Source organism: Odontesthes bonariensis, chromosome 7 (assembly GCF_027942865.1).
Source record: "Odontesthes bonariensis isolate fOdoBon6 chromosome 7, fOdoBon6.hap1, whole genome shotgun sequence".
Taxonomy (NCBI): domain Eukaryota; kingdom Metazoa; phylum Chordata; class Actinopteri; order Atheriniformes; family Atherinopsidae; genus Odontesthes; species Odontesthes bonariensis.
The window spans coordinates 8396732-8423680 of record NC_134512.1 but is presented as its reverse complement, the minus strand read 5'-3'; the positions used below and the strand labels follow the sequence as shown (position 1 = coordinate 8423680).

Below are 26949 nucleotides of genomic sequence, written 5' to 3'. Positions count from 1 at the left end.
AAAGCTAAGAAATGACCAAGTTAATCACACAATAAAGGATTGGATCGGGTCTTAGGTTCCAGTTTATGATTGGACACATTTATGTGTCTGTGACTCAAGAAGAAAGTTAATTCTTGTTTTAGTTTCAGATGGTGCTATAACTGTCATCATTACACTCAAAACTTAAATGTTTTGAGGTTTTTGGGTGATGTGTGCCTTCAGAAGGTGTCAGTCTCCACCTCCTTACCAATGTGGTTTGGTACAGCTTCTACTGCATGAGACTTTTCAAAATTGCTCAACAATGTAACTGGTTATGTGCTAACAAAGAATCAAGAATCTTTATTGTCACTATGCAGGCATAATGAAATTTAGTTCAGGAGCTCTTGGCTTTGTATACACAAAAAAATATAAAAAGATATCTAAATAAAATACAAGAGAATAAAAATAGTAAAAGTATAAAAATAGTAAAACAAAGACGAACTTCTGTCGCTAGTTGATAGACAAACAAACAGGCTTTTTGATATTTCATTTTTCCACTCTATCCCAATAGACACTGTTAAGATTATTAACCATATATGGACCAAGACATAGTGTTCTACATTAAATCAATAAGTAAGAACTGGAACTTTTATTTTTATGTTAGAACTTTAATTGCAAGGCATTTTCTTCTGTATGTTTGGTTTTAGACAACAATCAGCCCTCGTTTGCAAAATGAAATACTGAAGCACAAATGCAAAATGTTGGAAAGAAACAGAAATAAAGGGATCCATGTAAAAATTTAAGGGCTTTTTTTTCATACTCTTTGCACATGGTCATAGTCCTAATTTAAAGAGATTTAATACTATCCCACTAGTTCAATTCATCTTTAACCAAATGTGATTGTGGGGAAGTTTTCCATGTGTTTCCCAGAAACTTTGAGGAAGTAGTACTTCCTTTTGCAAGATGCAACATGAGTTTGAACTTAAACAGTATGACAGACAGAGAAAGAGGGGTGTGTCTGTGTTAGTACCACAGTCACATACTGTTATTAACTTCAGTGTTTGAACATCCAGATAATGGATTGGACATTTGAAAAGTGAAGTGAAAACACAGAGTTTCACTCTTTCTTTTGTTCTATTCTGGTACATTAACCAGCATTTGTGTTGATCTTAAGTGAATCGCCACATTTTAAGATTCAAGACGGTTGCCTTAGAATAAAAAGCAATAATAAAAGCCCCGTTCTTTACTTAAAATGGGTTTATTTTAGATCACAACCAATTCTGTTAGGTTGAAAAAGTCTCCCATTGGCCCAAACATTTCCACCAGACACATCTGATTGGTTGACCCTCTTGGCTGCCACTAATAACAGACCATCCACTTGGTCGACCACAGAACCTGAACACATTTTGGCTGTGTAACCGCAGGGTTGACCGCTAATAGCAGGATAGCTGAGAGTCAGACATGGAAGCAGTCTGGCTTTTATTTACATGCAGAATGGGATCTTGGCACCGAGGGTAATGTTGTTCAGAAAGTGTTGGGGAGCTAAAGGGTTTCCTCTCAAGGTTTGCAGCCAGCGGGAATAGCTGTGGTACCAAGATCCCATAAGAGCATGTCATTACTGAAGCACGAGCTCAGCACCCTGACAGAGGAAATACTCCAATAGTAGAGTGTCGTTGTTACGGCCCACATGAATGCAGCAGGTGTGTGTTTTCATATTGTGACGGGGTATTTTCTTGTGTGTGTATCTGAATAGATTGTTTTTGTTGTGTCTCTGTGCAGAAAAAGCCTCTGTCTGCTGTTATAAAGGAGGTGTGTGATGGGTAAGTTGAAGATTTGTTTAACTTCCTGAATCTGGTTAATATTTGGGAAATTTCCGATTCTTAGATGCATCGCTATTCGGACGTGGACGATTCTGAATCGATTCACAAACGTCCAAATTTCGATTATCTAAATAAAGTAATACGGATGCTTCTAAAATGTGAAACTAAGAAGTGCGGTACGCGTCATCTCTGGAACACTATGGAGAGCGCACCCACAGAGGAAAACAAACATGGCTGAGATCCGAACAACTCCTTCTGATTGAAAAGCAGACGTGTGGAAACACTTAGGCATCACATCTGCTCTGTGCTGCTGCGTTCATAGCTTCGTAGACATATATGTTTATGGCTGCGTTGTGCTCCGGCGTCTGGCAAAAATAGAAGCTCTATATGTGCTGCGGAGGCTCCGGAGCGCCGCAGCTGTGACGGAGCCGGTGGAAACACAGTCATTGATTAGAATTGAAACGTATCAGCTCCGCTGCCGTGCTGGAGCGCAGAAGCATCTGGTGGGATTAGTGGTTAGCTCGATTCCACCCGACGTAACTTTCCAGTTTGCACGCATTTCCATTAGTTAAATAAAAATATAATGGAAATTAATGCAACTCTTGTTTCTTATTACAAATGCACTGTTTTTCAAAATTGCAAGTTATGAATGCTTGTTCAGTGAGACAAAAAGAAATGTTGTGAAAAAGTGCATCGATATACATAAATTAAAGACCCATCAATAATCGTTTTATAATCGAATTGTAGCCCCTGAATCGTAATCGAATCGTGAGGTGCCCAAAGATTCCCACCCCTAGATATTGGTCAATTATATTTGTTGATGTGATGTTTCTTTTGTACTTTTGTGTGTGTTTAGCTGGAATCTGGCAGGTCCCGAGAACTACGCCCTGCAGTATGCGGATGGAGTGCAGATGTACATCACTGAATCGGTCAGTACCACCTGCACACAAATCAATATGAATATTTTTATGTACCTCTGAATCGATGTTGAGAACATCGTGAAGACTTTTAGCAAACAGATCTGAGTCGATTCTGCAGATATTTTTGAGATCTTTAGGATGATATTTAAGACAGCAGGGCATCAGTTGATCACTTCTCTGTCAGCTCTTTGTCTTCCTGTTTCCCATGAGTCCAAAAGTAGATGAAAGTAGGTCACACAGTGTTACTCATGCTGTCAAAAATGACTGAGACAAAGTGACAGACCAGGAGACAAAGAAGCAGCTGGAGCTTTACTCAACTTCTTTGTGACAGGAGACCTTTTAAGAAGGTTGCCGCTAGAAGCCCTCCCCCCTCTCTGAGCTACATACTCGACTGTGGAAGTCATTACAGAGCCATGAGAGAAATGCAGCAAGAGTTGCTTTTTTTTTTTTTTTTAATGTGATACAGTTTAGTGAAACGTTCATTATCGTGCTGCTTTTGGAGTGTGAAAGACACAGGAGGCTTTTACTTGTAGCCTGTCTTGTAGTTACTGGAAAGACATTAACTTTCAGGCTTTGAAGTGAGTTTGTTGTTTAACACAGATGTTTCAGTTTAAGAGCAGTTTTTTGATGAGTCTGTGGAACATTTGCCTTCATTTTGGAGTGAAATAATGATTCTTAGTATTTCCTGCTTTCAACAGCAGCGAGTTCAGAAATCTGTCTTTTAAACTGCACCACAAAGAAATTCTGTTCAGTAACCTTTGAAATGTTGCCACCTTTTAATTTGATAGACCTGAATATTTTCTTGCACACACACTCACACACTTTTAGTTGCTTATAGCGTATAAGCGTATAAGCTGGGTGCAAAACAAACTCTTTTTGAAACAAAATAAGTCTTGGTCAGAAGGTGTAGAGCTGACTTTGCCTCCTGAACTTTCTAGCTGAAGTCATTTTCCCCTCAAAGATAGAGTTGAGTACTGTATTGCTTTACAATTAAAAATCTGTCATATAACTCTGTTGTTAATCTCTTTTCTTGACAATTTGCAATTATTAGTTAGGTCTTATTCGTTTCAAGGGGACTGTATTCGTCAGTGTATCCTCGCTGTTGAATCTATACTGTGCATATATACCTTGTCTGCCTTGCGGTATTGTGGTAATTTGGTATTAAAGTAGTTCAGGCTGAAGTTATGTTTTGTTTTAAATTCTCTTTCCTCTTTGTGTGTGTGTGTTTGTTGTAGAACCGTCTGGATATTAAGAATGGCTGCATTCTGCGTCTGACCAAGGCACCGGTGAGTCTAGAACCAACTGGCCACTTTTGTTTCTCACCTCCCCCTTCTCACATTCTTGCTGTCTTTAGTTTTTATTCTAATATCAGTATTTTATTTGTATTCCGCATACAGCAGAACACAGAGACCACAGCGGTGCCATAATCCTGTAGAATTTGATATGTCTCTGCATAAGTATGACCTGAAATCGGATTCTCTTAAGTCCTTAATGAAGTGCAAGTGCAAGAATCTAATAAAGAATGATGTGTGAACCAGTAGGATTAGCAGCTGGGACAAAAACGAACTCAGGGTAACTTGACTAAAGGGTGCTTTTACGTTGGTTAAGGTGAATGTTCACGAGTCCACCATGAGGAGAACAATGGCGAGGCTTCAAGGAGAAAGCCACTGCATGATTGCATGATACTAGAACAAAACAAAATATTGTGTTAGTTTGACCAAAACTAGAATTTTAATATGTATGCAAACATGTTAGTTTGACCAAAACTGAAGCTCTCAAAACCAGACTAACACATCAAGATGCATGTATACGTTCAACTGGACTTCTTTTTGAAAAAATAGTAAAGTCTGAGTATATTGTTGCAGGATAATTTCCAATAAACCTGCTCTCATACACATATTTTCTATTTCTTTAGTCAGATGGCTAAGTGTGGCAGAGATTGTTATTTTAAAAAAAGCAGCCCGTTAAGACTGCCCATCAACTTAAAACTTGAAATATTTCCAGACCGACACTCTGCTCTAATAAAATCCTGATTATATAACCTTAGAGTCATCCGACAAAATCAACATTCAACTGACTTAAAGACAACATCTGTGCAGTTAATTTAGTGATACTTGCATGTACGATGATTTCCCACAGAGACAGTTAGAAGAAGGGGAATGTCTTGAACATTTTTCCGCTTTAGTGCATGTGGGACAAGGACGGTGTTCCAGTTATATGGCTGAATTGAGCTGTAATCGTAGCTCAACTAAACTGTGCGTGTAACCGTATTGAATGAGTCTGGCAGCAAGATAACATCTCCAGCTCCTCTGGATGAGGGAAAGGAAATCCTCCTAAGCTGCTGTGCAGGACAGATGAACAAGTGATGGAAACATTCTTAGCAGTTATTGATACTTAAAGGTGGGGTCTGAGCTCTTGGAAAAACGGTTCCTGCAAGCTATATTTTTGAAAATACACAACCTTGCCTCTCCCTTCAGCCCACCCCTCGAAACCACGCCTTCAAAACACATGAACGAGTCACGAGTCTGTGAACGCGCAGGGGGGAGGGGGGCTGACGGTTGATTGGCGTGTCAGAATCCAATAGAAGTAACTATCATCATTACTTCTATTGGTCAGACATTTCCTCTTGCTACACCCTCTACAATGGACTAAAAGATTTCGTTTTTTTTCCAAACATTCTATTTTAGTGGGTGCAATGGGGTCGTGAGGAGGTTTTCAGACGATATGATAAAAAATGCTCCAGAAAACCTCACAGACCCCACCTTTAAGGGTCACACCAGATAGAAAAGCAGATCACACGCTTTTCTTCAATGAATAGATTGCCTGTTTTTTGGGGGGTTTTGTGCATCATGGTACTGGGTTGATAATGTAAAAATATTGGAGGTTGTGTTTATTTGTAAAGAAAATTCAAAGTTTCTGTGAAGCTTTGCGGTGAGTTAACCCTGATCCATATTTGCAATTGCAAATAACACACTTTAAGGGAGTTGTGGATAAGATGAACGTTTTTCTGTACTGTAAGTGAGCGTATGTATGCGTGTCACTCAGGGTCGCTGTGCAGAAGACTTGTACAAAGGTATCCAGAGCTCGGACTCAGGCGTGCGCTGTGATTCGCTGAAGGAACTAGCGGGTGTTTCCACAGATGTGACCTTTGCTCAGGAATTCATCAGCCGAGACGGGCACCTCTTATTGGTCAAAATAGTGGAGAAGTCGAACGAGTAAGTACGGATATAACTGGTGCTGAGAGGTTCCTGCACATATATCTGCATATCTGGCAAATCAGAAGCTGTATAGAGAATACATGGGAGCACATGCTGCTTTTTAGGAATGTTTGTGCCTTTAAGAAGTGATACTACTTGTGAATTTATCTGTTTGTGTGTCCTCATCGTTCAGGAGTAACGTGATCATGACGCACACTCTGACTGGTTTCATGGAACTGATGGAGCACGGGATAGTGTCATGGGAGAACCTCTCTGATGTCTTTATCAAGAAGGTTCTTTATCTGCCACCTTCTAAGACTTTTTCAATGTCAAGTGACTGTAGCTGCATTCTCTCTTACGATTCCTACCTCCTTTTCTGTCTTCCTTCTTTCTCTCCACTCAGATCGCCAGCTTCGTCAACGCCAAGGCAACCGATGCATCAATTCAACAGGTGTCCCTGGACATCCTGGAGAGCATGGTGCAGAGCAGCCACAACCTTTTTCCAAAGGTCAAACAGGAAGTCACCATGGAGAGGCTCATTGCTCACCTGCAGGTGTAAGTAAATAAATCTAGTGTCATCTCAGTCTGGATCTGAATTAATTTAATATTCAAAATGTGTGCGGTCGCATTTTCTCTGACATGGTTATTTTTCTCTTAAAGTTCTGTGGCATCTTTCACTGTAACAAGTTATTTTTCTTGCTTTATATGATATAATACAATAAGGAGGCTCTCATTAAGAACATCTGAGACCATGACCGCATCTGATTTAGCAGAAAATCTGTTGAATTTCTCCATCCAGAGCTAGCAGATCCTTCCGTCTCTCTGTGACAGAGGATGAAGACGGATAGAAAATGATTACTTATGTTTATAATCTGATAAACTAAAGTGAAAGTGGCACCTCTGTGTTGTTGTGAGATTGCAAGGTGATAAGAAGCAGTGTCGACTCTGTCACAGGAAGTTTTTAGATGGTCTTTCATTAGATTTTACAGTTATGATGTGTAGTTATCTCTGGAGTTTTTTCTCATACTTCCCTCTTTTCTCTTGAACTTTTTTTCAGGACCAATCAGCAGATACAAACCAAAGCCATGGCCCTTCTTATGGCCTTACTACAAACAGCCGGAGTTGCAGACAGACAGGTGCAGCTTCAGTCTGTTTCTTATGTTCTTATACACCTCACATCCACATCCTCTACTTCTACTGATCACCGCTTCCAAGCATGCAGACAAGCAGGTGTTTAGTTCCTGAACTTCTTACTTCCAGATAAGGGCTCCTGCACGCGCATACTTTAATTCAGCTTATGTCATCCTAAAAAAGTTGTGTTTTTTCTGTGCGTTTCCTCCTTCAACAAAAAGAAAGGAGCAAGGCCAGAACTGACTTAACCAACTAACAGAGGTTGAGCTTAATCTTCTGTTGACATTTTACAGGAAATCTGGAGATTTTCCGGAAAATATGCAGACAATTTAGTTTGGGCATTCCTTGCATTTTCTATCACACGTGTACTTAACAGAAGAGGATGCTTTCACACAGCTGGAAATATTACAGAATGGTGTTTGGGTAATGGATGAGCTCCTTGATGAGTGTTTTGTGTTGATTTTGGACAAATTTAAAAGCAACAGAAATGAGTAAGAAGCAGCGAGGAAGGAACAGTGAGAAGTATCCCTATATCTGTCGATGAGGTTTATTATTTGATTATTTGCAAAGTCAGCACCTGCAGGCACCACTTCTCCCAGACATTTGGAAAGCATCCATCTCTCTCTTTCTGTCTGGCTGTCTAGGGTTTTCTTCCTGACAGTTGAGGCTTTCTGCGCCTCTGTTCTCTTCCTGCTCCTCTGTCGTTGTACAGAAACAGTTCCTTCATTCATTTCACCATCTCCTTTCTCTCTGGCTCTCTTTGTATCTGTCACATATACATACACTTGCTCGATTTTACAATGGGTCAACAAATCCACCCTTCTTTTCAGCAAATTCGTGGTGAGCAAAAGCAATTGAGTCAGAGATGCATGTACCATGTAGAGGTCAAAGTCCCTCACTCTATCCATTGTTCCGCCTCTTATTTAGTCACTGACACTCTATCGCCACCCCATGTTAGAAATGTGTCTCTGTGCTCAACTTAAACATCTGTTTTCTTGTTTTTTGGCTTCTGTTTCCCAGGAAATGTTTGCATTTCTGAATAAGAATAATCTCCGTCAGTACATTTATAAGGTGAGTTTTACTCTTATTCACTTTTTTTTAGAGAGTTTTCAAGAACAGCATCACAAAAGAAGACACGATGAAGAAGAAATGAAACATTCAGGCCTATTAAAAAAAAATGTTTTTTTTGCAGAACATCATCCATAGTTCTGGTTCGGTCCTAGACGAAATGGCCCACTACCTCTATGTCCTACAGTCAGTTACCTTGAATCACCTGGAGCCTCGCATGAGGACAGCTCTGGACTGCTACACGCAGGTAAGCTGTAACACAGAAAGCATCTGAGCTAGAAAACGAACAGATTTAACTTCCTAGTTCCTTGATAGTGGGTAGACAGGAGAGGGGGCAGAGAGTGTGGGGGAAGACATGCAACACGGGGCCCCAGGCCAGGACTCGAATCTGGGCCAGCTGGGTTTAGGAACTACAGCCTCTGTGCATGGGACGCCTGCTCAACCAGCTGAGCTTAGGGTGCCCCAATCAGTTAGATTTCTTCATATTTTCTACAGTTTTCACGGTTGTTGGTCAGTAATTTCCTTTAATTCCAGATTTTGATTTGCAGCAAAGGTTAATCAGATTCTTTTTGGCCCACAGTCACTACAGATTGCAGACAGTGACAGAAATGTAGAATATCCATTGCCAACTGACAATTTGAACCATTTAAGCGTCCCTGCTCCATTAATTTCTCCCTTTCCTCCGCTGCTTCAGGACCAGAGAGACATGCTTCACGAATTGCGGCAGGCGGCTTTTGAGACAGAAAGTGAGAACAGCCTGAGTCACGAGAGACGACGCTCACTCTGCGCCAAAGAGTTCAAGAAATTGGGCTTTTCTGTAAGAATCCTCTTCTGAAACTTTGCCTGGATGTTCACTGTGGACTTCTTGACTCACCACTGAGTTCTTCATTTGATCATTTTCTTTCAGAACAACAGTAATCCCGGTCAGGACTTGGAGCGAACGCCCCCTGGTCTTTTAGCTTTGGACACTATGCATTATTTTGCCACCCGCTATCCTGACGCCTACAGCAGGGTGAGCATTATTTATCTGTTGTCGTCTCAGCAATTTAAAGACTCCAGTGTTTAAAAAGACGTTTCTCTAGACACAGTCAAAGTCTTCTTTCTTAAATCATTGTTTTCCTTAACGTTTTTATAATTATTTGTTTTACCATCATGCTAGTGCATTACAAATGTAAGGTTTTTCGTCTCAAGCCTCCATTTGTGATTTATTACAGTTTGTCCTGGAGAACAGCAGCAGAGAGGACAAACATGAGTGTCCATTTGCCAGGAGCAGCATTCAGCTCACGCTCATCCTGTGTGAAATCCTTCGCATCGGAGAGCCACGTAAGTTCATCTCAATCCTGCTGCTGCCCACTTTCTATGTTTCTTCTGGTCAAATCAACTCTAAATATGAAAATCCTTCATTTTTAACAGCCTCTGAGACTGGATCCAACTACCACCCCATCTTCTTCAGTCAGGATCGGCTGATGGAGGAGCTTTTCTGTGTTTGTATTCAGCTTCTCAACAAGACCTGGAAGGAGATGAGAGCCACGCAGGAGGACTTTGACAAGGTAGTATATAGCATGTCCTGTCGGTTCAGTTAGGAACACAGACCTTAAAAAAACCTACTATAACACACAGAAGAATTGTGTTAGGCTGATTTTTTTTCTGCTCTTACTCATATTTTGAATGTAATTCATTCACAAAAAAGATAAAACACAACAAAAGTTAAAGAATTATTTGGATATCATGAATTCCTGACAGCCCTGAAATGATAGAATACGTCATATTTGTATCGTAGTGGTGCCTTTATATCTGTCGGCCAGTTCAATTCAGATGGCTGTTTAAATACATACAATCACCATATTCCATATTAAGATGGAACTGTCCTCACTTGGACATGCTCACAGAAAACATGCATTTGAGATTAGAATCATGACAATTTTTTCCATTCACATGTATAAAACAGCTGGAGGAAGCGAACAAAGTGTTGAATTGTTTTGCAAGTTTGGCCCATTGGCTTGTTTTACACTGTGTGTGTAAAGTGATGACATGGGGGTATTTCAAATCCAAGCCTGCCATGGCTCAATCAGCCTTTTTACAGAGTCCTGTGACAGAAACTCTGTGCTTCCCATGGAGTAATTAGACTCAGCTGGGATTGGCCCAACCTCAGATCCACTTATGTGAATCATTATATCGTGTTTTACTTGTCAGTGAATTGATTTAGTTATTTATTTTATGCATTTGGGCTGTCTGGAAGTCAGCAGTGATCATTTTGGTTGTTTTGGATGATTATCTTCCACAAAAGGGTTATAGATTAAAACGTGAAATTTAACAAGGGGAACACATTCCCACAAACCAGCGGAGACGAGAGACACCAACTTAAAAACAGGATTGTTTCGAGAAGTTTTATGGTGTGTTTGTGTTAGTTTTTTGTGTGAGAGGTTCATTCTTATGCTAACCATTATCTGACCTGCCCCCTCAGACACCTTACAACCACATTGTAGTACTTGTTGATAGTTTGAACCAAGGCCGCAGCAGAGCAGTCATGTCTGGGAGAAATCTGGAGAGTCTAAACATCCTGAAAGGAGGTGTGGTCGAGATGACCGAAACCCATTTCAACATCTCACTCAACCGTCTGTCATCCACAAGCGCTGTCCTAATAGTCATAAAACTCAGCGACCTCCTGACCTTTACGGAGCAGGACGGTTTCCTGGGCGCCAGCCCAGCAGAGCGGCCTTTTGTTTTTGCTCATGGCCAACTACCCAGGGTGCTCTGGGGCAAGGACAAAGGGGCATTAGGTGGACAAAGGGAAGCGTGGTGAGCGGCAGAAACAGAGGGAGAAGGAAACGGGGAAAACAAAGCGCCCAGGGCATCAGCAGTAATTACACAACAACGGGGGGGGGGAACGTAAAACCTCTGGAAACAATATGAGAGGGGGAAAACGGCAGGGTTGGACTCGATAAGGCAGAGCGGTGGAGATTCCAAAGAAAAAGAAACAAGATATTCCAAACTTAGGCTTTATTGCATATAGGATGGAAAATATGTATGCTTGTGCATCTGAGTGATAGCGTTCCACAAACACAAACTGGCATTCCCTCCATCCAGTCACATGGGATGTATTTTTGCAGATTTGAACCCCCCCGTGGTAACGGACATCCTCCACACACACACACACCCATCCACACATGCTGCAGGGATTTAGAGAACAGGGACAGCTGCCATTCATCGCTCCTATTGGCCACTTGAGCTAAATGACAGAGGGGCCGGACATAGGGATTGTGCATGTGTGTGGGAGTATCAGGGTGTCTGTTTACAAAACACCCAAAGGCCTGCACCTCTCCTGTCATGTAGGTGATCTCTATAACTCAGTTCTTCTCTAAAACTTCAGTTCTCGTCACTGTTCTCGCAGTTCTGAGACTGTTGACGATAGGTGGAGTTTGAAGTTAGGATTTGTCAACGTAATTTGGTCAGAAGGAGGAGAAATGGAGGTAAGACTGTGTTTGTGGTTTTCTTTTCAGTTCAAGTTTCAGGTTTTTTTTTTTTGGAACTGTAATATTCAGTGCTCCACATGTAGCTCCAATACCTGCTTTTTCTTCATTCTTAGAGGCTAAATTGTCCGCAAAAGGTGACATTTCACAATCAGTGTGAGGCAGCTGCCTGAAGTTCGTGTCGTGTGAAAGTTGCTGAACACCTCGGTTATTATGGCTGGATGCAGGGAACCACCGTGTGAAACTGCAGTCGCTTCAATATGGAATGACTGGAGTCTGGAATTCACCGTGTGCCAGACAAATAGGCTCAGCCATTGTCATTGGTCGTAAATATTTTGGCCATGTTAATCTTATTTGTTGCCTTCTGCCTTTTAAGTACCTTTAACAAGAAAATATCGTGAGTTTAGCTCGTCGGATTTCCAGTGATCTTTGTTGGAGGACAGACATTTGCGTTAAAACACATAACTTTGTGTAAAGAAGTCTGGACAGAGCTTTATTGAATGGCCGATCTAACACTTTAGTCACTGATTGTGAACAATCTGTGAAATTGGGTGTGAGTAAGAATGATCTAGGTCAGTACAGTGCGTCAGTTAACCTGGAGCTGGACCAACTGCAGTTAGCTTGGTGTGCTTTAGATTGATATAGATTTTCCCTTATTTACAACTGAGGAAATCATAGATTTTAAACACTGCTGTCACCCACCCCCGTCTCTCTGTGTGAGCTTCACTTTGTCAGGTCATGCAGAAAACACACAGCAGTTCAGCCTTTAAACATTTGTTTTAGATATTTTTGTTTATTGTGTACTGCAGGTCATAGATACTGACGTTTGTGGCGATCACAGTGATTACCGACTGGGTTCTGTGCTGTAAAAAGAGAAAAGTAGGAGGGTAACGAGACAGTGTGAACTAAGAGGGAGTTGACTCTTGAACTGAATTATATGAGTGCATCCAAGCCGAGGTGTGATAATCAGAAGGAATGATTAACCAGAAGCGGAGGAGAGGCAGTGAAGAACTAACCAGACAGCCAGTGAGCTGCATTTCACCGACAGAGAGATGGATCCATCTGACCTGGTTCTATTAACAGAGAGCAAAGGTCTTTCTTTTTGTTTTTTTAGTTCACATAGTTTATAGTAGTCTCAGTTTTAAACAGTCACAAGAGATAGGCCTCTAATTCTGGAAAAAAATCGAGCATCTGATGGCAGCTTGGAAACCAGATTTTCTGGTCTCCAACTATAAAAAAAATCAAAGGAGATGCTGGAAATGTTTGATTTTGGTAACATTTCTCATGCCTAACATAAGCATTTTACCTGAAAGCAACCACGGAAGTTACTTATTGGAAGCAAAAGCAGAAAATGGACGTTATCAAGTTATTATTATTCTCTTATCTGAAGATAAAAAAAGGCTAATTTTGTTGTGATGAAGGGTCCATTTGTGCCGCCATCTCTTTATTTATTTGAGCAGCTGAAACGGAGAGATGTTCGTCAGTCATGTCTTATCTTAACCAACGTTTGCAAAATGTTTTCAGCTCTAATAACAGAAATGCATCAAACAAAGCTACATTTATGCTTCAGCTCCCTGTTCAGTTATGGATCCATTATGATAACAATCGTGACAATAATCTTTAAAGCTGAAATCGCGTTTGATCAAATGAACAAACGCTAATCTTTCAATTATCCATACTTACCTTCTGACTTGTTTCCTCTCAAGAGGAAAAAGGGGCAATTTCTCTGGAGTTAAATTAGTTAAATGAATACATGAAATAATAAGCTTTTTTGTGCTTGAGAAATCAAATGCTGCCAATCTCAGCTTTCATTGCAAAGGGAAGAAAATGCTGAATTATTATTATTATTATTATTATTATTATTATTATTATTATAAATAAACATCATTACTTATTAATTCCCATTTACTCATTATCAATGAACATCGATCGTACATGCCTACTGATAAACATTAAATGGATATAACTGCGGTCCGTGAGGCTGTCTGTTTGAAGTCATCATCATACCAAACCATACCAAGGGAAAGTGTTACTGGCAAGCTGCATTAGGCTTTCCACCTAAATAAAAATGAACTAATTTCAACTAAACATTCCTCTCCAACACTTCCTGACTGATTATTTTTCCTTCAAACACAATATTTACGGTATGTAATCATGTGTTCCATCCTCAGGTGATGCAGGTGGTGAGGGAGCAGATCACCAGGACGCTGTCAAGTAAGCCGACATCGCTGGAGCTCTTCAAGAACAAAGTTAACGCTCTCAACTACAGCGAGATCCTCAAGCTGCGGCAGACAGAGCGGCTGCACCAGGAGGAGACGCTGGCTCCGCCTGTACTGTGAGTATCGGGTAGTTTACATAGCACATAGTGCTCGATGTAAAGGTGCGTAAATACAACCTCAGATGAACAACAACACATGACTTATTACACTGTGTCAGTATTTATTTATCAACAAGTACATAAAAATGAAGAAGCAGTGTGTGAAAAACTAAGTCCACCCTTACTGCTTCCATAGGAATTAAGAAGGTAAGTCGCAGCCAGGTGTTGCTAATGAAATTAAACTTATTGACTGATCATCAGTAAGTGTGCGCACCTCTATAAAAGCAGAAGTTTGGTCACCTTGCTGGTTTGGAGCATGCAGGTGTGTGTTAACACAATGCCAAGGAGGAAAGACATCAGCAATGATCTTAGAGAAGCAACTGTGTCTGCCCATCAATCTGGGAAGGGTTAAAAGGTCATTTCCAAACTATTTGGAGTCCATCATTCTACAGAGAGAAAGATTATTCACAAGTGGAAAACGTTCAGGACAGCTGTCAATCTTCTCAGGAGTGGACGTCCCAGCAAGTCCACCCCAAAGTCAGACCATACAATGCTCAGAGAAACTGTGAAAAACCCAACAGCAACCTAACAGTTACAGGCCTCAGTTAGCATGTTAAAGGTTAAAGTTCATGACAGCACAGTTAGAAAAAGACTGAACAAGTATGGCTTGTGTGGAAGGGTTGCAGGAGAAAGCCCCTTCTCTCTAAAAAGAACATGGCAGCACAGCTTAGGTTTGCAAAGCTGCATCTGAACAAACCACAAGGCTTCTGGAACAATGTCCTTTGGACAGACCAGACCAAAGTGGAGATGTTTGCTCATAATGCACAGCAGCACGTTTGGAGGAAACCAAACACAGCATATCAGCACAAACACCTCACACCAGCTGTCAAGCACGGTGGTGGAGGGCTGATGATCTGGGCTTGTTCTGCAGCCACAGGACCTGTGCACCTTGCAGTCATTGAGTCCACCATGAACTCCTCTGGATACCAAAGTGTTCTAGAGTCAGATGTGAGGCCATCTGTCTGACAGCTAAAGCTTGGCTGAAAATGGGTCATCAACAGGACAAAGATCCAAACTCAGCAGCAGATCTACAACAGAATGTCTGAAAAAGAACCTCAACCTGACTGAAATGCAGTGGTGGAACCTTAAGAGAGTTGTGCATAAACCAATGCTGCAAACCTCAATGAACCAAAGCAACATTGTAAAGAAAGTGGAACAGTATCCCTCCACAACTATGTGAGAGAATGATAACCCCATACAGAAAACCATTACTGCAAGTTATTGCTGCTAAAAGTGGTTCTACAAGCTGTTGGATCATGGGGTGGACTGGTTTTTCACACACTGCTTCTGCTTTTTGTCTTAGTTTTTGTTTGACAAAGGTACTGGCGCAGTGTAATATGTCATGTGTTGTTTATCTGAGCTTGCATTTTCCCAATTTTAAGTCCTGGTGAGGACCGGATGATTTTATTTTCATGATGTCCTGATACATTAAAATTTAGAATTGAAAGAGGGTGAACTTTCAGCTCTACGAGCCTTTCTTTTCTTATCTGTTTGAGTGTCATTACTAACGGTAGTACTGAATGTTGGCTTCACAGTCTTGAGATTAGGAAATAATATTCTTAGAAAAGTGAGTGCTGACTGTTCTCGAACATGATCACCCGCTCTGTTTCACATTGTTTCCACCCCTATGAAACCAGCTGACTGGACAGCTGTCTGCTGTTGATCATGTGTCATTTGTCACTAAATACTCGGTGTAGCAGTTTTATATTCTCACACCTAGGGTGCACCCATGAAGACTTACTTTATTGTCTGAGCTTTAACCTAAATTTGATTTAACTCCTTTAATAATGCTGAATGTGATCCTGGCAATGTTTTAGTCTTAGATTAGTTTATTTCTGTCTTCTTGACTGCTGTTTGAGTGTGGGTTTGCACCTCTTTTAGCAACCTGAAGTTTCCTGACACCAAAGTGGACACTAATACCATGTGACAAAGAATTTTATTGATTACGCTTGTGTTTTTCTTTCCAGTGAGCTCAAAGAGCGCCTTAAACCAGAGCTGCTCGAGTTGATCCGCCAGCAGAGACTCAACAGACTGTGTCAGGGAACCATGTTCAGAAAAATCAGCAGCCGGCGCAGACAGGGTGAGCACACAGATGCACACTGTAGACTGGGCTTTGTCAGATTAACACTTGTGATTGTCTGATGTATTTGTTTTTCCCCCTCAGATAAATTGTGGTACTGCCGCCTGTCGCCCAATCACAAAATGCTTCACTACGACGATGTGGAGGACGATGCAGAAAGTCCACCGATAGAAACACTGCAGAAGAAGAGTGAGTTGAAGCAGGACAGATGTGAAGATTTGTTAACAAAGAGGCACGCACAGATGTGTGTGCTTGGGATGATATCAGTCTGCAAACATCTGCAGTGATCCATAAAATGGGAAATGGAAATGAATAGTTAAACAATAAATGTAAAAAAAAACAACTTCCGAATTCCTTCAGTCTTATCAGAAAGAGGTGAAGAGTGCAAAATTAGCATGACCCGCAGAGACACAGTGGGGATGTAAATGAGAAAAACGCCAGGTTGCATAAACAAGAATTATTCTTTAACCCTTTAATGTCCTCACTGAGAAAAAACTCAACTAAAATGTCTGTGAGGTAATAATATTTAGAATACCCATGTCTGCAATGACGGAGTGACCTGGAGAGGCATGATTGGGAGGAGCGGCCTCCCTGATTTGAACCTGAGCAGTGTTTAGTTTTTGGACTTCTGTGCTAGTCTTGGATTGACCATTACCAACATCATGTTCGAGCATAAGCTGGTACATAAGCAAACCTGGTACCAGGCTGCCTTAGGCCAAAGGTAGATGATACCTTTGGACCCTTGGGTGAAGTGAGGGGCAGAGCTTTCAACATATCAATCCGTTGGCGGGGAAGACTGCCCGACAGACCTGGTTAGCCCAAACGGGTGGTGAGGGTGAACTGGCGGAGTCCCCTGTCCATGAGCTCTTCAACTCGCACCTTCAGGAGAATTTTTCTCATACTGGGGTAAGTTGGGAACATGGAATCTGAACGGACCATTTTCAAGACATCCATTGCCTCCAAGAGCTGTGGCCTGAGGGATGTCGGTGCTTGTGCGGTTCAGGGCTGAGTGTGAAGTGGCCAGAATGAGAGTCGGCTCTTCCAAATCAGAGGCCATGGTTCTCAATCAGAAAAAGGTGGAGTGCTCTCTCAGGCTTGGGGATGAGTCGCTACCTCAGGCAGAGGAGATTAAGTTTCTCGGGATCTCGTTCACGAGTTGGACAGACCGATAGGGGCTTCATCAGTCAGTCATAAGGACGGTGCAGTTTACTGCTTCATCCTTGTTCCAACCCTCACCCAGTCTCAAGATGTAGGCAGTGACCGTAAAAATTAGGTTGTGGATACAGGCGGCCAAAATGTTTTTTCTTCCCGAGGGTGGCTGGGCTCAGCCTTAGAGATAGGGTGAAGAGCTCAGCCATCCTCAACATGCATACCAGTTATTTCTTCATGAAAATCAAACATCTGAATTACATTCACCAGATTTTTCTGTCCTTTCTCTTCCTCCTTAAGTTCCAGTCGCAGACATCAAAGGCTTGCTAACGGGAAAAGACTGCCCTCACATGAAGGAGAATAAAGGCAAACAGAGTAAGGTCAGCTGTGCTCCTTGTCTTTACTGTGGCCACATTCCCCTCCTGTCACTAGATATAACACATGAGAAGTCTCACTGTGCTTTTCTGCTGTAGGACGTGCTGGATCTGGCATTTAGCATCACCTATGATGTAGAAGAGGACAGCCTGAACTTCATCGCCCCCTCCAGGACTGATGTGAGTCTGGACTCTACTCTGTACTTGATGAACTCGGTTACATCCATACATTTCTTCTTTACTTCTGTTTTTCTGGACTGATATAAACAATATACTTATGGTTTATCCCGCCTGTCAGTTCTGCCTGTGGACAGATGGACTGAGCGTCCTCCTGGGCCGAGAGATGAGCAGCGAATCCATGCGCAGTGAGCTGGAGATCCTCCTGTCTATGGAAATCAAACTCCGCCTCCTGGATCTCGAGAACGTTCCCATCCCGGACAGCGCTCCGGTCGTCCCCAAACCTCCGAGCAGCTACAACTTCTGCTACGACTTCAGCCAGACTGAGCAGTAGGGTGCATGCACAAGCTGGTGTGTGGGTGTGTAAAAAGTTGTTTGTGTGTGCGCCTGTGTGCGTTCTGGGATCTAAGCCGTGCGTCCATGCACTTGCTTTCTGGATTTTTGAAACGTTGACATCAGTTTCTTTTGTGGCCCGGTCCTCTGCATCCAAGTGAAAGAACGAGCAGAAGAAAACTTGTGAAGTTTGGAGCGGGTGGAATAATCGCTGCTGGCTGTTACTCTTCGTGATGATCCGTTGTTCAGCTCGTCTCCATCTGTCAGGAAACCCGACGGGTTCCCTCAAGATTTATATAAGTATACCTATACAACCACTTGATAAAGGTACTTTAAATTTATTATATAATCATTTTATATTTTTTAATGTATCTAAAACTTACTCTCATATGAGGAGTATTCCTGTGTCGGTGGCTGCAGATGCTTTGTTCTGGTTCTGCTCACATCTGTTAAATTCTTGTACTGATTTTCCTTTATAATGGGCATTAATTAAATCACATCGCTTACAATATGGTACATGTAATTCATATACAGCATATGAAAGGAAGGCAGTACTTTTCAGGGTCTTGATAGCCCAATATACCTGTCCTTGTACGGCTTCCAATAGCTTAATAAATGACTCAATTTGGTACATATCTACCTTTTTTTTGTCTCAACACGCCTTTGCCAAGAATCAAATGTTCAATAATTTGATGTGTATAATAAGCTTTATATTCCTGTAAATCTGTATGATAGCATACACAATTGTTTTGGATCAAATCCTGTTTTAACTCTAAAACTGATGCTTTTCATATGTGGTACCTATTATAATGTAATGGGGGTCACAATGTGCTACACTCCGCGAGCATTCAGTGGTATCACTCGAAGCAGCTAGCCTTGAACTGACATAGGTTTACAGTTTATAAAATATTGTGTCTGTTTGTTTTCTGCCTTTTTGTTGTTTCATGTCAACGCAGTCACGACCGTCATTATGCGTCCCTGACACACAACGCAACGACCTTCACTTTGCATCATGTGTTTGGCGTGACTTTACATAAATAAACAGTTTGATTTATATTCGAACAAAAGACTCAAGACCGTGTAGTTTTTTGGGTTTTTTAATGGGCTGCAGTAGCCACACTTTTGTAGTTTATTCCTTGTCTTTACTATCTAGAGCTACACTCAGACTACATGGTGCATCATGCAGCGTTTTATCAGAACATGATTACTCAACAATGCACATACAGAATTAAAGAATATCATCATAGAAGAAAGCATTGCAAAAGACTTGTAATAACAGTAAATGACCACAGATTTCAGCTGGGGAGAAATGGCATTTGGTTTGCAATTTGTGGGATGATGCTCCTTCTCCATAAAATCTAATTCTAATTAAAGTTGGGAGGGCATCACATTTACTGACGACACAGGCAGTTTTCATAAAAACTCCTAAATAATTAAAACCAGAAAGTTTGTTGTTAACGCAGCAAATGGAAGTAGGATCAGCACTGACGTGCTCTAATGCAAAAGTATACATATATATATATATATATACACACACACATACATACATATAAATATATACATATACACATACATATATATCTATAGTTTACAAAAATGTTTTTGTTACTGGGGTTTTATGTAGGTAGTTATAAACTGAATGTCAAGATTATTTAATGAAATCAGTTCAGAATGAATAAATATAGAGTTATTTTGGTGCACATTTTTCAATCTTTAACATAAGGACAGTTTCTGCCGGTGTATATTTCGGCCAAACCTTCAGCGGTTTTGAAGATATTTTAGGTCACAACCATCAAGTTTAAGTGATACATTATACACCTTTCCTTCCTCTCTGTGGCACCTGTAAGTTGTTGTTTTTTTTAGCCTAAAGCACCTTTTCATACTGTCCTTAAGTGAAATCTGTGCCTGAGGTGATTCTCCTCATAAACTGAACATAAATATCACATCCAAACATTTTTCCCTTAAGACTTATTTTCATCAGAACATCGCCTGCCCTTAAGAGAAGAGCAGTTTCTAATGTTGCTTAAAGGGTTCTTTCAGTTCAAGTGCAACATCCTCAAATGTGCCAAAGGTTGACTAGGAGCCGGCTTTGGTCAGCAGGTTTTGTTCTGGAAAATATCCGGAAGTCATTCAGCACATTCTGTCACTAAATCAGTGTAAGATCAGTACCGCCTATGAATCTGTAATGGACATTTTCCAGAAAGGGCAGCTTTGATTGGAGGAGGTCCACTGTTGTTATGGAGATGTTGTTGCACCTTGAGATGTCGACTGTTTTCAGGCGCTTGCAGTGCTGCATCAGAAGGAACAATGACCTGCCGGGTTTAAATGTAAAGAGTTAAGGAATTCACGTTTGATCTACAGCTATGCACTCACTGCAGCAGACTTTTTGACCTGGACTGAGGCTCTATGTGAGGCTGCATGCCACCCACCTGTCAGTGATGTTATTACAACAAGAGAGGTAGAGATGCTGCAGTCGGTGGAGGTACGGCCCAGCCAGTGCCACACCACGGTCAGAGATACCGGGACACTGGCTGAGCGCCAGGCTGGTGAGGCTGCGGCAATGCCTGCCAATCGACGCCAAGCTGGCGTCAGTGATCTCTGGCAGCATTGAGAGAGACAGACGCTGGAGGTCTGGGTAATGCACCACCTGGGGAGAGGAGAAACAACATAACATCCACATATTCAGAATTCCCGCTCCAAACTGAAGCATCCGGCGCTGCTCATCCTCCCACCTGTGTGATGCTGCTGTCAGTGAGTTTTTCACAGCCTGAGAGGTCCAGCTCCTGCAGCCTTTTAAGTGCTAAAAGTGAAGCTCCGGCCTGTTGTTTGAACTGCTGCAGGTCATTCTGAGTCACCAGCTTGGGTCGCTCCTCAAAAGGCATTCGAGGGGGTTTGAAGAAGCCCATGTTACCGAAGGTCCGGGTAAACCTGGGACCCTTGTCGCCCTGTGAAAAAAATACAAAATATTGTTGGAACGACACTTTCAACCTAAAAATACAATGCACTTTAATCAACAACAAAGGTCATTTGGCCTGATGTTACATTAGTCGGTGCAAACAATAGTATGTAACCGTGGTTCTCACCGTCTCATCATCATGCTCGCATTGGGTTTTCTGCACCATCCCCAGCAGACCCCAGTCTGTTACTTCTTTACACCAGCCGAGCCGCAAAACTACCAGCTTCTGCAGGTAGGTGGCTATGGCGCACACAGACAAGTCAGTGACGTTAACGCACGATGTCAAATCCAACTCACGGAGAGAATCCCCAAGAAGCTGCGTGAGTGAGAAAACTGCAAGATCCTGAAGAGTGAAGATACAGAAGCTGGTTTTAGTTTCCTGTCTGTAGTCCAGCACACGACACACAAACGCAGACGCTTACTCACCCGAATGTAGGTGCAGCTCTTGAGATTGAGCATCTCCAGTTGTGCTCTGGTAGCACTGGATCCCTTCAAACCTTTTACAATCTCTGTTCCGCTGATGTGCAGACACTCGGACAGATCCAGAGACCGCAGGGACGGTATGGACAGCAGGTCGGCGAGGCCTGTGGAGACATGAAACCATTACTGATAACGGACATTGTCTTTTTAATATATATATATATATATAAAGTCCCCTTCTAGTTATTCAGTTTTTTCCTTCTACATATGTGCACAATAAAGGAGAAAGTAGGTCAAATTCTACTTCCTCTCATAGGGAGTCCATTTAACCTATACAGGGTTACTATACATTTGTGTGAAACACGTTTTCATTCACTCACCCAATTGTCCAACTACCTCAATCAGATTCCCTGAAAATCTTATTTTACACTCTAATAAAGATTTAACTCTGCACATTAGAAGTGTTGGTGTTTACATTTCTCCTATAACAAACTAAAAAAGAAGTGTTTGAAAATTGTGGAGTCGCACAAAATCTACTCATAGTTATGAATACAATCAAATTTCCAGATTTGGTTCAAAATAGATCTTTCTGGAATCTCAAAGAGAGTAATCCTTTCCATTCTAAATATTTCCAGAATTAAACTGTATCATTTCTCCTGAATAGGAGGCGCTGGATTAAACCACTTTCTACAAATAGTTTTTTTTTTTGCTGGCCACCAGAGGAGCCTACAGCAGCTTTATATCACCTCCTCAGCATCAGAACTCATACATGCCCTAAACTGTCAGACGTTCAGAGGTATTGGAGTCTTTGTGAATATCATCTCAAGCAGTTTTCAGTTCCACACTTATATTTCCCTTGGTTTGGAGTCTTAAAGTAGCTTATAATATATTTCCTGTCCACAGGGCTCGGTGAGGACCACTAAAAGCTACAAATATAACTATATTACTGATTCATTTTCCCCCTTTTCCTTCATGTATACAGTGTTAGTTACGGATTTATTAGGTGTTAAAGGGAAAGTTGGATTCAAGCTTTTACAAAACTTCTACTACTTTAAAAGTCTACTTTAGATAAATCTATAGGTCTACAGTTCTCACTGAAGTCAAACTTGTAGGTATCTGAAGTCACTCTATTTTTAGCCATCTGATAATATGCATATATAACAGACTGGATGATAAGACATTTATAAAGCACAGACTACCTTAAACCTAAACCCATATTTACAGGTTTATTTGACCACATGAGGGCAGTGTAACATGCTATAATGGATATATATATGATAGGGCAAACTTGTTCAAGTAAAATCTTTAAAATTATTCCTCCACATTCGATCACTAGTCACGATCTAAACTACTAAGTAAACCCATGAGGACTTCTAGTGATTACATGGATTTAATAACCTTTTGTCAAGAAATTGAGTCAAAAATTGCCCTCGACTTGTCCTTAAAATCAATGCATGGATTTTAATTAAATTGTTATGGGTTTACTCCGTCTTTAGGATAAGAATGCTTTTATCTATCATGAGTCTTGACCCACTGATTTTTCCCTACAGAAATGACAAAAGGAAAATAACAAATATTTCCAAAAACTTCAAACATATAAAGCTCCTTAGAGCGTGAGGCATGCCCACTTTGGACTCCACGTATTCTCATTTTTTATAATCCATCAGGTCTACAGGAGTCAGACTGCCGAACACACCTTTTCCCTTTTCACTGGTGCCAAGACAACACGTTTTAAGCCCCACTACTGAATAGCATCTCAGCACTTGTTGTGGGGTGTAATGAACACTGAGGCTCCCAATCAGTAAAAGGCATTTCACTTTGTTAGAGAGCAAATCATTTATCAAGTCTGATGTGCACACAAACCTTTTTCAGTGATCTTCCAATCGCGAGACAAAGACAGGTGAGTCAATGACTTCAGGCCCCGAGCTACAGCATCTACGGACCTGCTGGTCAGCTCAGTGCAGCCGCTGATGTCCAGTTTAAGGAGGCCCGGCTGGTGCTTCACCAGAATCTCCACCGAGTAGTCTGTCAGCTCCTTGCAACCCTGCAGATACAATTCCTTTAACACCAAATCCTGAACCTGTAAGAGAAAAAATACAGAGGATGTTTAAAATGATTCATAAATCAATTCAATGCATCTGAGCTTTTATAGAAGCATCTCATGCCTGTATAAACCAACAAATATGAACCGGTTTATAAACTGGGATTGATATTTTCGTAATTCATTCAGGATTCTGAATCAAAATGCTTTAATGTAGAGTTTACTGACCTGTGCAATTGTGCGTAGTGACTCAGGAGTGATGGAGGTCCTGCTGAGGTCCAGAGCTACGAGGGTGGATTTCTGCTCTGTTAACAACCTCTTCAGGTTCCGAAGTGACAGTAGCGCTGAGGAGTCCTCAACCGTTCCCACTGGACACCCTCGATACGGGTCAAACTCAAAAGCGATGTGGCAGCCGGCCAGCAAGAGCCGGCAGAGACGTGGGGTGCAGCCAGTGAGCCGATTGAAGGTGAGGTCGGAGAGGTAGCGCAGGTCAGACAAATCCAGCTCCTCCAGACCGCACAGAGCTGACCTGACCTGGAACAGGAAGATGGACTGTTTCTACAAGCGGATGATGCTGGATGATATATAATGGTTTAAGAGCAGCATAAGCTGCCATCCAAATGATGGCATTTTCAGGGGTGGCCTGCCAATGTCAACCTACATTCTGCTCTACATGTGTCCTTTGTAATAGAGTCCAGGTGCCAAATGGTCCTGCCTGCTGCTCACAACTCTCATTACAAAATCCAGAGTGTGTGAAAACCTTTGTTGCATTATAAAACAATAAAAAAAAAAAACTGTTGAGCAGTCTAAGTCCAAAATGACAGGTAAGAATGGGGAAAAGTTTGACACTGAAAACTGCCCCTGTCCCTAAATGTGCACATTTATTGTAAGAATTCATTAAAGTTCTCACTTTTCAACATTTTATCAATATCTTCTCAATTTAATCAAAGTTTAAAATATTTATTTGATAACTTTGTAATAGTTGCTGTACTATGGCTTCTTAGATAAACCAGAAGAGTTGACTTCAGTAATTAAAACAACAGCCAACATCTGCCCTGATCCCACTGTTGCACGCGACATATTACCTGCTGTCTGTGCTCCTCCCTGGACAGGAAAGCTCCGGACATGAAGAGGCTGTCCAGACCTCTGAGGTCCAGCCTCTGAAGTGAGGTCAGGCGAGGCAGCAGAGAGAGCAGAGAGGCCTCGGTTATGCTGCTACCAGGCAGGGCCAAGCTTTCCACCTTGGAGCCCAGACACAGACCAACCTGAGGAGACAGGGACATAAAAATAGAAGAGAGCAGAGACACAAGGGATCAAGAAGAAAAGTTAAGAAAAAGAGAAGTTAGAAAAAAATAGGAAGGGACCAGAATAAAAGGTTAGAAAAGCATTTTATTTGATATTTACTGTTATTAAATATAAATGGAGGGAAGCATGAAAAGTGAGAGTGGGGATGTCCTTTCAGTCACAACCCGCTAGCTCTGTGTCATAAAGAAATGACAGATGGTCAAACATGTGTGATGATTATACTACGACATAAACTCCAACACTATTAGCCTAATTCTGAGTTAACACTGGTGCATCAGACTTTGGCCTTATCTTTCCTGGCAACCATTGAGGTTTACAACTTTTTACTGCACAATATCTTTAAAAGAAAATTCAACACCTGCGTGTTCAAATAATTAAGGTCAGCAATGACTTCTAAAGGAAATACTGTTATTGCTCTAAACTTTGGACTGTGATCTGTCTGTCATTAGTGTTGGAATTGTTACACCCTCTTATCTTAAATTCCTGTCCCACTGGGTTGGATGAGGCACAAACGTAGTTAAAGTACTGTTAAAATCTTTTCCAAAATGTTAGTTTTTCAAGCAGAGAGACTTCTGCCCAGGCCTGATGGCAGAGAGCTTCTGAGTTTTAAAAAAAAGTTTTGTTTTTGCTCGACAGGTTTCTTGAAATGGTTTTCATTAGCCCTGGAGGTGGGGGAATTCTCCTAACCAACAAAGAAGCTTGTGATTGCTTTTTTGCATGTACGGTAGTTATTTGTGGGCTTGGATGAAAAAGCAAACACAAAAACATGCAAAACAAAACATTTAGCACAGATGGGACCATTTATGAACATTAGGAACAGTTTTAGCAAGAAAAATACTTTTAAAATATCATAAGAAGTAACTGTATTCATAGATAACAGTATACTGCACCTCCAGAAGGAGTGATCTGGAAATACTGAAGCCATCAAGCTGGCTGATTTTCAGGCTACAGTGTGACTTTCTGCCAAGACCTCTGACTAGCTCCAGAGACGAGGCTGAAGCCGGGAAGCTGAAGGTGACGTTTTTCTGCACACAGATGAAGACAGGGAGGTGACATGAGGGTGCACACTCTTTAAACCGCCTTTCATTCAGCCATTATTCAAAGCAGAGCATGCAAATTTACACAGTGTGTTTTTGTAACCTATATTACCTGAAAGCAAAGGTCTTGGCTGGCATTGTACCACTTGTGGCAAACCAGTGAGGCGTCCTTCCTGTCTGAGTCGTGAAGAAAGCTCAGGATGTAAACTATAATCTACAGAAAGAGATAAAGATGGAGTATTAGGTTACATTAAAAATCCTGGAAGAGAGAAAGCCATCTTGGAGGTACACAAGAGAATGTTATCAACTAAAATGACAGCACACCATTAATGTAAATTGGACATTTGATAGGAACGGTGGTCGTCCATCTGAGGCACCAGCTGGCTGCTCTTCTGCATTAATATCTGTAAATATATAAATCAACTCACCTCCAAGGGCAGCTCAGGTGTTTCTATAATGTCTTCCCCATCGCCTTCTTCCATCTCAGACTCTTCTTCACAATCACAAAGAAGTCCAAACCATCTTAAGTTTATGAGTTGTCCACTAACTACCTGTACAAGCTAAAAAATCCTCTCCATAACAAACTTTAGCTTCTAAGCTAATATCTACTGAGAGCCGACTCGTCTCATTTTCGTCACAAACTCATCAATAAAATAATAAATTTCAGGTTATTTGGCGCTCCTGAAAAGCCTCGGTACCTGCCGACATCTCAGTAAAAGCTACTTTTCACCGTAACGACACAGAACTTCAGTACATTTAGTACATGCAGCCTGACCTGAGTTGGATCAGCTGACCGAGGAGACGTCACAGGGCGGAGCGTTGCATCAGCAGGACGGATGCTCTTCTGTGATTGGCTGTTGCGTTGTTAGGCAACTGAGACGCTCCAGACCCGAAGGAGTTTTTCTACGATATCTCCCATGAATATGAATAAAATCGAAGTGGATGTGTTCAAGTTTTAAAACTGTAATGGCACTTTTCTTTGAATGTGCGGTCCAGTTACTTGGAAATGTTGCCAAAGACTGAACAATTACACACATTATATTTGAGTTATTTTGCTATATCTGATATATTTTAATTTTTGTCATGTATGTCATCTAGATTTTGGAGTATTGAAATCACTAACTGAAAATAAACCA

The 26949-nt window shown here is 41.4% G+C and overlaps 2 protein-coding genes across 5 annotated transcripts in view; one reads left to right on the top strand and one right to left on the bottom strand.

The window, feature by feature from the left end:
* Window positions 1-19128, top strand: part of elmo3 (engulfment and cell motility 3) — a 28901-nt gene extending 9773 nt beyond the window's left edge. Inside the window, exons 3-21 of one of the 3 annotated variants that reach the window (XR_012769999.1) lie at window positions 1738-1778; window positions 2635-2707; window positions 3934-3984; window positions 5744-5913; window positions 6089-6188; window positions 6299-6450; window positions 6953-7031; window positions 8047-8097; window positions 8219-8341; window positions 8789-8911; window positions 9002-9106; window positions 9309-9417; window positions 9508-9644; window positions 13736-13899; window positions 15909-16021; window positions 16106-16210; window positions 17471-17545; window positions 17644-17724; window positions 17843-17931. Coding sequence is in view for 2 of the 3 variants with exons in the window: in XM_075469351.1 (XP_075325466.1) it covers window positions 1738-1778; window positions 2635-2707; window positions 3934-3984; window positions 5744-5913; window positions 6089-6188; window positions 6299-6450; window positions 6953-7031; window positions 8047-8097; window positions 8219-8341; window positions 8789-8911; window positions 9002-9106; window positions 9309-9417; window positions 9508-9644; window positions 13736-13899; window positions 15909-16021; window positions 16106-16210; window positions 17471-17550; window positions 17644-17724; window positions 17843-18055 (2070 nt within the window). In the remaining variant the exon portion in view is untranslated. Of the gene's footprint in view, window positions 1-1737; window positions 1779-2634; window positions 2708-3933; window positions 3985-5743; window positions 5914-6088; window positions 6189-6298; window positions 6451-6952; window positions 7032-8046; window positions 8098-8218; window positions 8342-8788; window positions 8912-9001; window positions 9107-9308; window positions 9418-9507; window positions 9645-11412; window positions 11565-13735; window positions 13900-15908; window positions 16022-16105; window positions 16211-17470; window positions 17551-17643; window positions 17725-17842 lie in introns of those variants that run through there. The other 2 variants (XM_075469351.1, XM_075469352.1) reach the window with 2 other exon arrangements.
* A 7-nt stretch (window positions 19129-19135) lies between these two features.
* On the bottom strand, window positions 19136-26603 carry fbxl9 (F-box and leucine rich repeat protein). 2 transcript variants are annotated; one of them, XM_075469349.1, is made up of 11 exons: window positions 26242-26603; window positions 25926-26027; window positions 25667-25801; window positions 24557-24736; window positions 23700-24005; window positions 23294-23510; window positions 21437-21594; window positions 21138-21353; window positions 20787-20999; window positions 20484-20701; window positions 19136-20366 (listed from the first exon to the last, which is right to left on the bottom strand). In XM_075469349.1, exons 1-11 carry the CDS (start codon window positions 26293-26295, stop codon window positions 20201-20203), a joined length of 1965 nt encoding a protein of 654 aa, XP_075325464.1. In that variant the 5' UTR covers window positions 26296-26603; the 3' UTR covers window positions 19136-20200. The 2 variants fall into 2 exon arrangements, with proteins under 2 accessions (XP_075325464.1, XP_075325465.1); XM_075469350.1 differs by lacking the exon at window positions 25667-25801.
* Between the last annotated feature and the right edge of the window lie 346 nt (window positions 26604-26949).